Source organism: Myotis davidii, unplaced genomic scaffold (assembly GCF_000327345.1).
Source record: "Myotis davidii unplaced genomic scaffold, ASM32734v1 scaffold580, whole genome shotgun sequence".
Lineage (NCBI taxonomy): Eukaryota > Metazoa > Chordata > Mammalia > Chiroptera > Vespertilionidae > Myotis > Myotis davidii.
Window position 1 is genome coordinate 2,315,644 of NW_006293313.1, and position 15,112 is coordinate 2,330,755.

Consider the following 15,112-nt stretch of genomic DNA (forward strand, 5'->3'; position numbering starts at 1 on the left):
CTCTATGAAAAATTAGAAGAAGAAATAAAGTGAATCATTTACTAAACCTCCATATTTTTTTGCTTTAAAAAAAATTGCTTACACTATTACAGATGTCCTAATGTTCCCTACCTTTGCCTACCTCCACCTCCACCTCCCCCACCAGCAACCCAGCGGTTCTCAACCTATGGGTCGCGAACAATGAAAATACATCCTGAATATTGGATATTTACATTATGATTCATAACAGTAGCAAAATTATAGTTATGAAGTAGCAACGAAAATAATTTTATGGTTGGGGGTCACTACAACATGAGGAACTGCATTAAAGGGTCGCGGCATTAGGAAGGTTGAGAACCACTTTTAAAATAAGTAAATTAAATCTATGTAATAAGAAAAAAACACAGCATACTCTGATGTACGAAGGTCTGATCTGAGTTGGATGAGGAGCCACTGGATAGTAACCCTCCACCTGTTGGTATCTTTCTCTGGATTCTGGTACATAGGATGGTACTGCTGCAGGTGGAATCTCAATGGGTATAGGACTTTCTCGGAAAATCTCCTCTCTTGGATAAGATTGAGCAGGGTATACTCGACGGCCATCATAGTGTGGTGGGTACATAGGTGGGTACTGTTGTGGCTGTGTGCCATATTGAGAGTTTACAACACGATCTTGGAGGTAGGGTGGGTAATGATCCAAGTAGGGAGGACCAGGCTCAGGAGCAGATGGTGGCGGTCGGACAAAGCGGGACACACACGGTGGCGCAGTGTAGTACACACCTGTACATTACAGAAAAGCAACCAGAGCAACAATGAGCTAGACTAATTTTCTATCTAAGTCTTTGTCCATTAAAGTATTTCAACACTAAATAATTAACAACTCATTTCTTTAGATATTTTCCCTCTGCTATGTACTCAGGTTAACTTTATGAAAAATAACATGTAAAAATTGTCCTTAAAAGTGACAATTAAATTGACCTGGAAAAAACTAATTTAGAATCTACAATAGATTGGCTCTCTTAATTGTTTGACTGTCTTTCAGATGTGCCTTAACACAATGCAAACATTGGAAAGCAAAAAACTACATTTCCCTGAAGCTCAGGTTGCGCAAATCACTCATTTGCATGAGTTCTGAATGTGCCACTGTGTTACCTGGAAGAACATCTGGTGCAAACCTAGGAGCTTCCCAATTTCCAGACTTTTGCCTCAAGTGATGTGATTCTGGAGCTAGCAGTTAAGGATATATGTTTCCAATTTTTATTGCTTCTTCACTAAAACAGGTTCTTTCAGCAGCTAGTTCTGGGACCTATTCCTGCAGGCCTAGCTTAAACCTGCTTTTCCAGAACTTTCCATTTATTTTATAAACACCTAACTTCATGCACTGAACCTCTTTCTGCTAACTATTGAACCCTAACTGGTACACTGTATTTAAGGTCACTGCAACAAAAGTAGTTGGGTTTTTCCGACAATGGATGGTCAAAAGAAAGATACAAACCAATTTTTATCATATTTTCATATATATTAATAATGCTGTACCAATTTAAAGCTATCCTTTCAAAAGCAGAGAAGTCAATTCTGATTCACAATGGAGACAGCCTTGGGAAAAGGCAATGGAAAACACCTTTAATCTATCCCCGTTTAAAAATAACAGCACTAGCCCTGACTGGTTTGGTTCAGTGGATAGAGCGTCGGCCTGCAGACTGAAGGGTCCCGGGTTTGACTCGGGTCGGGGGCATGTTCCTTGGTTGTGGGCACATCCCCAGTCGGAGGTGTGCAGGAGGCAGCTGATTGGTGTTTCTCTCTCATTGATGTTTCTAGCTTTCTGTCCCTCTTCCTTTCTCTCTGTAAGGAATCAATAGAATATATTTTTTAAAAAAGATTTTAAAAAAATACCAGCACTATTAAAAAATTTAAATTAAAAACACACACACAGAGAATAAGCTGTTAAAAAAATAATAGCACTATACTATTTACAAATAGGAGGTTTATGGCAACCCTGAGAGGAGCAAGTCTATCGGTGCCATTTTTCCAACAGGCCAGATGACAGGGGCAGCATTTTACCAATAAAGTATTTTTAAATTAAGGTATGCATATTTTTAGACATAATGGTATTGCACACATTAATAAATTATAGCATAGTGTAAACATAACTATTATATTTACTGGGAAACATAAACGTTCGTGGGATTGAGTCTGAAACCTGAAATTGAACCGATGACTTCCTGGTTCATGGGTTGTCGCTCAACCACTGGGCTACACCAGCCGGGCACAGTTTTCTATTTTTTAATTTTTTGTATTTTTACTGATTTCAGAAAGGAAGGGAGAGGGAGAGTGAGATAGAAACATCAATGAGGAGAGAGAATCATTGATGGCTGCCTCCTGAACGCCCCCTAGCAGGGACCCAGCCCACAACCCAGGCATGTGCCCTTGACGGGAATCGAAACTGGAACCCTTCAGTCCACAGGCCAACGCTCTATCCACTGAGCCAAACCGGCTAGTGCATGTATGCTGCCTTTTTCATATACACTACAGGACCCAGAAAAATAGAAAACTGAAAGGAAGAAAAATATACTGTATTTAATTTATACACACTGTAATAATAAATTCTTTTTTCATGTTTGAAGAAAATTTTGGTCAGGATAATATATACTGCCTTAGCAAATTTCCATTGTTGACTTGGGTGACTAGTTATTTCCATAAATATAGGGAAGGGCAAAAGTAGGTATACAGTTGTGAGTATACAAAACACTTTATTTATTCTTATATTATTATTTATTAATCATTGTATTATTTATTTGTATAACAACTGTAAACCTACTTTTTCCAACCCCTGTATATGAACATATTTAACATACAACTGCTTTTAGTAGTTAAGGCAATTTTCTTTTATAGCTTTGTTACTTCACTTATTTTATACTATTGAACTGATAAAATCTGTTTTTCCCAAAGTATTAAGAAATACACTTATCTTAAGTGTATTATCTAAGAATATAATCATTCTTACCTGGAATCGTTCCCACAAATCCTAAGAAAAGTGAGCACAATAAAGGAAAGATCATTACCCTGCTGATAAGGTGCTGGTTCAAATGGTGGCGCGGCTCCTCGAGGATCCTGATAATACACGTCTGCCTGCTGGGCGGGATATAACTGTGAACCCCGCGGTACCATCTGCATTGGTTTAGTGACAGGCATGGGAGGCAGGTCTGATGGCCCCCTTGGAGGTACAGGATGTGGAATACTCTTGGGGACAGATTCTAGCCTATGGGAATAAAATTCTGCAAGTCAAATTTAAGGTCTCGAAATGTACATAAATTATTAAATGTAAAAAAACCTGCCACAATTTGGGAAATTATTTTCTTCTGATAGTTATACTTTCTATAAAATGTATAAAATGTGATCTTATTTCACCTATGCTTTCTTAAAATCAAGTAACAAAAGAAATAGAAATAAAAAAACAACGAAATGGACAAAAATTTAGTCTAAAAAACTGATTATTCTTCCTTTCCTCTACTTTGTATTTATAAAGAAGAAATTTTAAAATAAAAGTTAGGAAAATGACGTACAGGTCAGGAGGGGATCCAGGGGCACTGTTGCTCAGATGATCCATCTTTCCTGGTTTCAGAGTAGAATCGTAGTTGGGGTCTGTTCCTCGTGGAATCAGCTGAGTTACTGTGTTCCCTGCTGACACAATCCCATTGGGCAGAGAAGGGGGTTTTCTGCTCGGCAGATCGACCGCACCTTCGTCAGGAAGGATAGCTGCTGAAGGCAGGCCCACCTCATTAAGCTGACCCATAGAGGCACTCAGGGGTCTTCTGGGACCCAGGCGTTTGTTCATTTTACGAAATCTATGTAAAGAGCAAAGGCACACACCAAATCCAAAATTACAAAAGCAAAACCAAGAACACAAATGCATTTAAGAAACAGATACAAAAGTTAAAAGATGCCAAGCACATTGTTTTCTAGAAATTCTCTTCAAACATTGGCTTTAGCTATAAATTTGAGAATGTGCTTGTGTGGCTATATCCAAGCTCATTTTATGAGGCCAATATTATCCTAATTCCAAAACCAGATAAAGACAATACAAAGAAGTAAAATTATAGGCCTATATAAATCTCAAGCAAGACATACTGATTAAATATAAAATTCCTCATAATATTTGTAACATTACAAATCATGCTAATTAAGCCCAGCTAGTGTGAGTCAGTGGTTGAGTGTCAACCTATGAACTAGGAGGTCATGGCTTGATTCCCAGTCAGGGCACATGCCCGGGTTTCGGGCTCGATCCCCAGTAGGGGGGTGTGCAGGAGGCAGTCAATCAATGATTCTCTCTCATCATTGATGTTTCTATCTTTCTCTCCCTCTCCCTTCCTCTCTGAAATCAATAAAAATAATTTTTTAAAATGTATTTTATTGAATTTTTACAGAGAAGAAGGGGGAGGGACAGAGAGTTATAAACATCGATGAGAGAGATCGATCAGCTGCCTCCTACACGCCCCCCAGTAGGGATGTGCCCACAACCAAGGTACATGCCCTTGACTGGAATCGAACCTGGGACCTTTCAGTTCGCAGGCCGACGCTCCATCCACTGAGCCAAAGCGGTTTCGGCAATAAAAATAATTTTAAGAAAATTATGCTAACTAATATTTGTATTAATATAACTATGTTATTTTCATTGAAATTTCTACTTCTGAAACTTTTGAAGGAGAGGGTAGAAAAAAGCCTTAAAGGATAGTGTTCTGAAAAATTTTATCTTAGGTGCTCCTCAAATGCCTTGGGATATAGTGAACCTATATTATAAATGAAGAATAAAACAAAAGGCCAGTGTGCACTGAGAAAAATTTACTATTTATTCCATGAAAATATTTAAATAATCAAGAATTGTAATTTGTATCAGATCTGATGCTGATTATAAGTGTGCCTATGTAAAACTGAAATTATTTCAAAATGGGGTTAATGGAAATCATGTAGAATAATGCCTAAATTTAAAACAGACTCTGTAGTATAAAAGGCTTGTAGATTCTAAATCTAACCACAGGATAAAAATTAAGTCATCAAATTCCAGTATCCTTGTTCATCAACAATGAAAGCAAATCTATTCACAACTATCTAGTGCATTTAAAAAAATTGCAAACACAAGCCCCCAACACAGTAATGCTATTTTTTCAAATGTTTCCCATATCTGACAAATTTCTAGGGGGAAAAAAATCTACCCATCAGGGGTAACCACTGATAACAGTTTGGTATATAATCATACAGATTTTTGCTCCATATCCTGTCTTAATATTCGTATGTTCATAAGATTACTGTTTATAGAAATAGGGTCATATATGACTGCTTAGTAATTTTTTTCTCTACTTCACAATCCTGGCTATTCCTTAAAGTCAGTACATTTTAAGTTATTCCTAACTTTTTTTTGCTGTTAAAACAATGTAGTAATGAATAATTATATACATGTATTTGCACCCTTGTGTGAGTAACTAGAAGCAGACTTGCTAAGTTTCGTGTATGCACATTAGAAACTGTTTTAATGCTCCAAAACTATTATCACGCCTACTGATAATGTCTTTTTTCAGTATGTCATCAAACACTGGGTAGTATCGGTCTTTGTTAACTGATAGTTCAAAAATTCCAAGTTTTGTTTATATTTGCATTCTTTAGCAATTAGTGAAGTTGAACAGAGTTTTACATGTTTATTGGCAATGAGTATTCTATCCACTTTGCTCATTTATCTTCATATTCCATCTTTCCACTGGTTCTTCGTTCTTACACATTTATAGGAGCTCATTCTAGATTAGGGATTATCAGCCCTTGTATATCATTTCCCCGCTAATCTTTTTTCTTTCAATTGTGGTGTTTAGGACATATCTTAGTTTTTAATTTTTATATAATCAAATTTATTAATCTTCTTTATGGGTGCTGGGTTGTCATGTTTCAAAAATCCTTTCCTACTATAAAATTATGTAACAACAACAAAAATCTCTAAATACTCCATGGTTTCCTTCTTAAATATTTAAATCTCAGATACATTTATAATTCATTTTGGTATAAAGATAAGAACCAGCTGCAACTATTTTTCCAAATGGATAGCAGTTATTTCATCATCTTTTATATTACTAATATAAAATGCCTCCTTTGGCACGTATGCCCATGTATCTGGAACTCGTTCTAGATTTTCTATTATAGTTCATTGATCTATCTATTTCTATGCTTACACCATAGCATTTATATTCATTTTAGCTCATAATACTAGCTAATAGTTACTAGTTTAGTTCCTTTTTGCAGAATTTTCATGGCTATTTGCATATTACTGTTTAAAATACAACAAAACCTTTATAATGCCCAGTCTTACCTAAAAATACAGTATTCTTGCCGAAACCAGTTTGGCTCAGTGGATAGAGCATCGGCCTGCGGACTGAGAGGTCCCGGGTTCGATTCCGGTCAAGGGCATGTGCCTGGGTTGCGGGCACATCCCCAGTGGGAGATGTGCAGGAGGCAGCTGATCGATGTCTCTCTCTCATCGATGTTTCTAACTCTCTATCTCTCTCCCTTCCTCTCTGTAAAAAATCAATAAAATATATTTAAAAAAAAATAAAAATACAGTATTCTTCATTTATCATTTCCTTTATGTTCCTAGCTAGTCTACTAATTCAATTAATATAGATACTGAATATTTCTTATTACTTGGTATTTGTCTTTTTGTTGTTGTTAATGCAAAAGGAATCATTAATTTCACTTTACTGATTTATATTACAGCAAGTCATTTGAAAATTTTTCTGATTTGCCACCTTACTAAACTCATTTCTTTAGCTTCCAGTAGTTTTCTTGAATTGCTCCATGTAATCATTTTAGGCATATTTTACTCCTACATACATTTGTTACTACTTCCAGGACATTAAATAAAAGTTTTGCTAGTAGAAAATTTTGCTTTACTCTTAATTTAAATGAGACTGCATCTAATTAGTTATAATTAATTATACTAATTAAGTATGATACTATCATGCTGGCTTTTATATATGTTATTATTGTATTGATAAGGAATTTTGATCTATTATGGACACTGGGTTTTATTCAAATGCCTTTTGGAATCTTTGGATATGACCACAAGGTATTTCTTCTCTAACCTTAGTAACTAATATTGTGCTACCTTTGTCGTTAGCCATGGCATCTATTTCAATGTATTATTGAATTCTAATTTTAATATTTGAGATTTAAGAAATATTAACATACAAGATAAATTTGTGGTTTAATTGTGCTGTGTTTATCAAAGTTAGTATTACTGGTTTTATAAAAAAGATTAAAAGGTTTTTCTTTCTATTATGTGCTGGAAAATTTAACATCATTGGAATTATCTGGTCCTTGAAATTTAAATTAAACCTGTGAAATTGAACCTGGAAATAAAATAACTCCGTTAATAGAGCAAAGGGCCAATTTTTCCATTGGTAATGCACTATTCAATTAAAGTCAGTTAAAACTAATGAAAATTCTTAGAACTTTCATTTTTTTTGATAGTTACAATGACTCACTTCTAGATTTTGCTAACCATAAAATAGTTTCCTATTTTTAGGCACAATATAATGAAAGCTGAAAAAACTGATTCAGTTTTCTTTTTTAAAATTCTGCATTACTTTCTAAACATTTCCTGTTCATTAAAGAGAATGCACCTACTCTCCTTATATTTCTCAATGGCAGAAAGTTATTCTACTTAATAATTCAATCTTTTTTTAAAAAATATATTTTATTGATTTTTTACAGAGAGGAAGGGAGAGAGATAGAGAGTTAGAAACATCGATGAGAGAGAAACATCGGTCAGCTGCCTCCTGCACATCTCCCACTGGGGATGTGCCCGCAACCCAGGTACATGCCCTTGACCAGAATCGAACCTGGGACCCTTCAGTCCGCAGGCTGACGTTCTATCCACTGAGCCAAACCGGTTTTGACAAATCTTATCTACTAGAAGGCTGAGTTTAATGTCTTTCTCACTTACTTTTCCAGTTCCTCCTGGGAGTGTGCAAATGTACAGCTGGCCCCACGAGGGCATCCTCCTCTCTGCTTCATATCTCGACACATGTATGTTTTATATTTGCTATGCTGTGGAGGCTAAGACCAAAATTGAAACATTAGACATTAGAAACAAATGGAAAATTTTCACTGCCATTTTAGGATCTTGGTAATCTAGATAAACAATTCAGATTGATGCACACACTTAGCTAGACTACCGAGACCAAAAGTGCTGGTAAGTCATTCTGTCTGAAGTCTCAGCGTCCCCCAAAAATAAGTTAATTAAAAAAAATGCATCCAAATTTTCTGATATGTTCTCAAACATGCACCATCTCATAAATTCTTGATTAAGCCTCAAGGGGGCTCTATGATCTTCTTTCTAGGTTTTGTAATAAAAGTCATAAACCATTGGAGTTTAGGACTTTCAAATGTTTAAATTGTGTTCTAATATTTCTTTTGAACAATGTGTAGGATAGTGTAATTAATATTATGTTTCTTTAAAACATACCACAAAATCTACAATAGGCCCTATAACTGAAAAATATTCTGTAACCAATTCTTTTTTTTTTTTTAAATATATTTTATTGATATTTTTACAGAGAGGAAGGGAGAGGGATAGAGAGTTAGAAACATCGATGAGAGAGAAGCATCGATCAGCTGCCTCAAAATTTTACTCTTTCAAATTTCTATCCTTGGTCACCCTATTTTCTGTAGTTGAACTCTGGTGTTTGGTGAAATCTATTTTGTTTTCCTTTGTTCATGACTGGATGACTGGGAAAGCTAATCTTTGCCCCCTTATTTTGCTTTCAGTCCGCAGGCCGACGCTCTATCCATTGAGCCAAACCGGTTTCGGCTGTAACCAATTCTTAATTATAGACTATTCAGTGATGGCGAACCTTTTGAGCTCGGCGTGCCAGCATTTTGAAAAACCCTAACTTCACTCTGGGGCCGTGTCACACATAGAAATTTTTTGATATTTGCAACCATAGTAAAACAAAGATTTATATTTTTGATATTTATTCTATATATTTAAATGCCATTTAACAAAGAAAAATCAACCAAAAAAAGTGAGTTCGCGTGTCACCTCTGACATGCGTGTCATAGGTTCGCCATCACTGGATTATATCAAAGACTTAACGTATCTCCAAAGGTACAAAGGAAACATTATTTACAACTCAGTGATAAGGCAGGACAACGAATTTGGGAGTTAATATCAAACACATTACTAAGTGAAATGATATTTAATGTATTTTATCACCTACTGGTAGAATTTCAAGGTTATTCTTACTATTTTTGTGACATTCTTCATGTCTAATGGAATAGGGAGTTAAAAATAGGTTTTAATTTCTTTAATTTCTGAATCAAAACAAAGTTCTGATCTGTTCTTAAATTGATTAGGATAAGTATATCCATATTATTCTATTGGGACAGTTTTAGTATTTCTTATCTCCCAAAGACGATAAAAATAGTAAATCATTATTGTTAATATTTACCTGAGCCAGATGAATTAAAAACAAAGTTTTAATTTCTCAAGTTTACTATTGAAAAATAAAAGATCTAGCAAACCTAACATAAAACTTAAGAACAAAATAAAATTTTGGGGAATAAAATGAAAAACTCTAGCCACATGATCTATTATATTTTAGTGCCATAAATTTCATTTTAAAATATTTGAGGAAAATTTGGCCCAATGGCATAACAGATATTATGAATGAAAAATGTTAAAATACTAATATAGAAAAAGCATGTACAAATGTGTGAACAGTACTGGAGAGATGTAGCATTAGCACTAAAAAGTGATACCTGAGGTCCAACAGAGATGTAATAGTAACCAAAGAGAATAATTTAATTTAAATTGAATAAACTTTAGCAGAGAATCAAATGCTGCTATATCCAATGTGAACAGTGAGTCCAGTACATTATTTCATTCAGTGTTGTCACATAAAATTACTAGGCTAATCCAGGAAACTGGCTGCTAACCACACTAGCTTACTGTATCGTTTCTATTGTCAGAGCTTTAAAATGCTCATGTTACCTCGCTGGCTGTGTCTCTTACCTGCTGTTGATCTGCTCCTTTCTTGCTGTGGTTCTGGATGTAATCAACCAGCCCATGTACCACTGTACGCACAGCAACCAGTCCATTTTCTAGCTGTTCCCAAGTAGGAGGAGGAGCATCTACACAACAAATAAAAATAAGTTTTTTAAACAATGTTATCCCATGTTTTGCTCAGTATTAAATTAATAAAGGAGATGTGTCAGCTCTTCAGTGAAATCAACTTAAGCTTCAGGTAATAATAGCTTGTTCTCCTAAACATCATTTTAAAGAAACAGATATATCCTTCTAAATCTGGACCGGTAAACTAAAATAGCTATAGGGACGAGGAAGGTAATATAAGGGAATTAAGTAGGCCAGACAATAAATGGCAACTGTCAATAGATGCTTAATTTTGGAAATGACAACAGATAAAGACAGGAACTGTGTTGAAATGTAGAGTATGTTTCACATCTAAGGCCATGTTACTATTAAACCTTAGCTGATGGTTATGTGAAAATGCAAGGCTGGCCCTGCCAGATACACCACACAGTTTCCCAGGGAAAGGTGAAATTTGAGATATTTTTATGTAAAGTTACCCAGTTTTTATGTGTTGGTATCTAAAAAATTTACAATATTTTCAGGCCAACACTGTGTGTACCAAACAAAGCTTAACTGTGGATTGCCTGCAGGCAACTAATTTGTAATGACTATTTTGAAATTTTGTATAAATGAAGTATTGGTAAACAGAATATTTTTAAAGTTTCACAGAAGAGCTAATATATAAAAGCAACTCTACTATACATCCTCTTCATTTAGTAAGTTATTTGTCCAGGGCCAGCATTGAGATTTTATAAAGGAAAAATTAACCACAGGGTTTAATATGAAGTATTCTTTAAAAGAAATACAAAATGAAAACACAGATGCAGATATGACTTCTGTTGGGAGACATTCTGAAAGATTTAGGTGATGGCATCTAAAATAGGCTTTGAAGGAGACAGGGAATTTTAACAACAACAAAAGGATGAAGATACAGAGAAGGTAAAGAGAATAGTCACACAAAAAAGTATTTTTTTTTTAACTTCTAATTCCCGGGAGTGTTCTCATTGCTGGGGAAGCAGTAGCAACCAAAACAAAAATCCCTGTTGTATTCAAGGAGAGGAGCCAGACAATAGATGAGATGAATAACCAAAATACAAAGTATTTTGATAATAATGAATTGAGTAAGTAAAGGAGGGGAGTGAGACCGGTACAGGTATGTGTAAAGTTTCAGACAGGGTAGCCTGAGAAGGGGTCCTTGAGGAGGTTACATTTAACCAAAGACATGAAAGAAAGGTTGATATACTAGGAGAAAAATATTCTAGGGACAGAGGCAGTCCAAAGCCGCTGTGAGAGTACGCCTGGCCTGTATGTGGAGCTGAAACCAGAGAGAAGTTGGATGGAAAAGAGGAGAGAGGAAGAGAAAGGAAAAGGAAGACCAGATCTTGGGAGGCCTGGTAAGTCATGGAAAAGATTTTGGCTTTTATTGACTGACGAAGGTCCTGAAGAATTTTGAACAGAGGGGTAAGAGAATCACTCTGGCGCCTATGCTCAAACCAGACAGACAATAGGAGGCTATTCTACAGTCCATGAAGAGAGATAAGGGTGGTGAAGGGAAAGTGATAAGTAGGTGGATTCTGAATGGACTTTACAGGATATGCTGATGGAGCAGATGTACCTTATGAAGGAAAGATAAGTTGAAGATGATATCATTAAGGTCTTTAGACTGAGGAAATGGAAGACCAGAATTGCCACTAACTGGAATGGGGGTGGGGTGGAGGCTTGGAACTCACTTTTCAACTGATTAAGTTCGAAATTCCTGATAGTCAGAGAGGTTGGAATGTTGAATGTTGAGCAAGCAGGTGAATATACAAAAGAATTCTGGGAGAAGGTGTGGGCTGGAGATATTATGTTTCACAGATCCTAAAATACCATCAATTATAACATACACAAACCAGTATTTTATGTGACCCCATAATTAAAAAAAGACTGCTAATTAAGTTATCACATGTCACAGCTTGTTCAAATGCATCCCAATTCAGAAATGATAAGATCTGTAAAAAAACAACTGTAGGCTTCAGAACTGGTGAAATATAGTAAATTCATTATATATATATATATAAAATATTTAGTCATGAGACTTTAAATAATATTTCAAGCACATTCTAGGGAATAGGTATAAATAAAAAACAAAAGAAACACAAGGATTAAACTCTAGAAGCACTCTAAAAATTAGAGGGGGGAGGCGGGATGGTTAGAAGCTATGGAGAGGAGGAGAAACCAGCAACGGAGGCTGAAAAGGAGGATCCAATAAACAAAGAAGGAAACTAGGAGAGTGGTGGCCTGATTTCAAGTGAAAAAAGTATTGCAAAAAGTGAAGTAAACAACGTTAAATGCTGCTAATAGTTCAAATACAATGAGTATCAAGAGCTGATGTTTGGAGTCAGCTATGTGGAAGTCACTTGTAACCTTGACAAAAGCACACTGAATTAAGTGGTAGAGATAAATGCCTGGCTACAGTGAGCTCAAGGGAGTGCTATAAAAAGGAGAGAAATAGAGTGGAATGTGGAAAGCAAATGGTGTCAAAAGTGTGTTACAATGAGAGGAATAATAGTATATTTGTATGCTGATAGAAATACTCCAGGAGAGAAGAAAAACTGGTGATAAGAAACAAGTCTGTCTGGAAGGACAGCCTTGACAAGATGATATTAGTACAGGAGAGAGGGTGGCCTTAGGTGCAAGGACAGTTTACCCACTCTCACATGAGGAGCACAGACGCAGGTAGATAGGCTAGGCTGGGGTTGATGGAGTGGTGAGCTTGTGAAAGTGCTCTTTTCATGGCTCAGAATGATCAGTGTGTGTAATGGATCTCTGTGTTCTAGGAATAGATCTGATCTGGTTTGATTAAGCAGTTTTGGTAGTAAATCTACAAAGGTAGATTTATAAAAATTAGAGAGCTCTGAATGCCACAGTCAGGATTTTGAAACCTTATTCAATAGGCTATCACTGAAAGTTTATGAACGTAGAAATGAGAGATGTGATTTATTTTGTAGTAGTAAGTGGAATGGAAGGCATTCAATCTCAGGAAAAGGATTGAGGCCTCACTAAGACATATTAATATTAATGGGCATAAGATAAAGGGATATTGTGAAAGAAGAACAGATAGATCCTCTTGTCTGGAATGGTATGTAGAGCAAGTGAAAGGAAAAGATATGAAGTAACACAAAAGATTCAAGTTTTAAGCTCACATACCTCAAGAATGAAGTCATTTACAGAGAATGGGAACACAGGAGAAAGAGTGGGTAATGAGTGAAAAAGAAATGAGGAGATAATGGTGAATCTCAGAAAATGGGTCTGGAGTAATGAAGAGAAAACAGTGATAGAGATATTTGGGAGTCTATTATCTATAAAGAGATAATACCTGATGCTGGGAATGAATGACCACCATCAACAGAGTGCAGAGAAAACAAAATTCCAAGAATACAACCAGCCAATTCCTTGATGGGCAGGAGAGGAAAGAATGGTAAAAATAAGAGAGAACTAGCATTTAGACAGGTCAGAAGAAAACCAAAAGACTACAGATATAAGCTATTATAAGAGTTTCTATATCAAGGAAGTAGTCAACATTATCAAATGCTGAAGACAAATCAAGTAATTTAAGGACTAAGAAGAAGTCTTTGGAATAAGAAACTGGGAGGTTACTAGTGAAAGTTAAGAGGGTTTTATATCAGTAGTGGGAATAAACACAAGGACAACAATAGAATACAAGCTAAAATATCTCAGATGAAGTATTAGGTGAAAAATTAGGGTGATTTTCAGGTCAAGAAAGAACAGGAAAAGGGGTGAAAATAAGAGAGATATTTGATGGAATGAGATACAGAGAAGGAAAACATGGGACCAAAAAAACCACAACTAATGACGTATGATTTAGAAAAAATGAGAAAACTTAAGTCAAAAAAGATGAGAATGGTAAATACAGCACAACTTGACAATGAGAGAGAAAAGAAACAAAGGATTCCAGAGAGAATCCTTTGCTGGTGAAATGAACAGCATAGTAAAAAGTATTAAATAAAAATTAGTTGAAATAATATAAAGAGAGACAAGAATGGGAACAGAACTTAAATACTGTAGAAAAAATCTGGAATAGCCCATTCTGGGAATGGTAACAAAAAATAATTAAAAGAACCATTGAGCAGCACTGAGGCACACATAGGACAGTCCATTAACATCCCTTGGGTTTACCTGGACTAGGGTCAATGTTTGCTAATAGCTCCAAATGGGGTCTTAGTCGGTTCAAATTTGCTGGATCTCCAGTCCGCTGGAGAGCAATTGTTAGTTCCTGGACACTTTGTGCAAAAGAGGCTGGAGTCTGCAACTTAAAAAAAGAAAAATATTAACTCTCCAAAGGCCAGATAATCCTTGGGGGGGGGGGAGATTATTTATAATATCACAATCATTTTTGCAATTTATTAAATTTAATTTTATCCTTCCCCACATCCCGAGCTTTGGCCAGGTATGTATTGTGCCCTTGCTTCCCTTGCTATCACATTCCTTACATGTAAGACCTCTCTCAATTCTCAGTTTGGAAGTACTCTTTTATGTTCTTACAGTTTGACTGGCCCTTGGGGTCCTTCCAAATAACTGAAATCTGGAAAGATAGTCTAGAAATAATGCTATACAAAGGACAGAACAATGAAACTGAACTTAATCTCAGTTTGAGTTCAAGTTTTGTTATAGACCAAAGATCATGACACAGGCTTTAATCTTTACAGACTCTCTCTAAAAATCAATAGGGGAAAAATATCCTCAGGTGAGGATTAACAATAACAAAAACTATCATTACGAAAGTTTCAGTATGTTATAATCAGTTAGTCACATGATTTCAGATCTAAAAGTTGCAGGTAAAGTTTGGCTAAAGGTATCTAGGGGCCCTAGCCAGTTTGGTTCAGTGGATATAGCATTGGCCTGCGAACTGAAGATTTGCGGGTTGTTTTTTTTGTTTTTAAATATATTTTATTGATTTTTTTACAGAGAGGAAGGGAGAGGGATAGAGAGTTAGAAACA

The 15,112-nt window shown here is 35.8% G+C and overlaps 1 protein-coding gene across 2 annotated transcripts in view; it reads right to left on the reverse strand.

Annotated features, from left to right (window-relative positions):
- RC3H1 (ring finger and CCCH-type domains 1) overlaps positions 1-15,112 on the reverse strand; it is a 47,566-nt gene that overhangs the window by 22,805 nt on the left and 9,649 nt on the right. For both annotated transcript variants that reach the window (XM_006767020.2, XM_006767018.2), the window contains exons 7-12: positions 14,291-14,423; positions 10,034-10,152; positions 7,964-8,076; positions 3,543-3,824; positions 3,042-3,238; positions 392-759 (exon numbers count right to left, since the gene is read on the reverse strand). In XM_006767020.2, the coding sequence (XP_006767083.1) occupies positions 392-759; positions 3,042-3,238; positions 3,543-3,824; positions 7,964-8,076; positions 10,034-10,152; positions 14,291-14,423 (1,212 nt within the window). The remainder of the gene's footprint in view (positions 1-391; positions 760-3,041; positions 3,239-3,542; positions 3,825-7,963; positions 8,077-10,033; positions 10,153-14,290; positions 14,424-15,112) is intronic.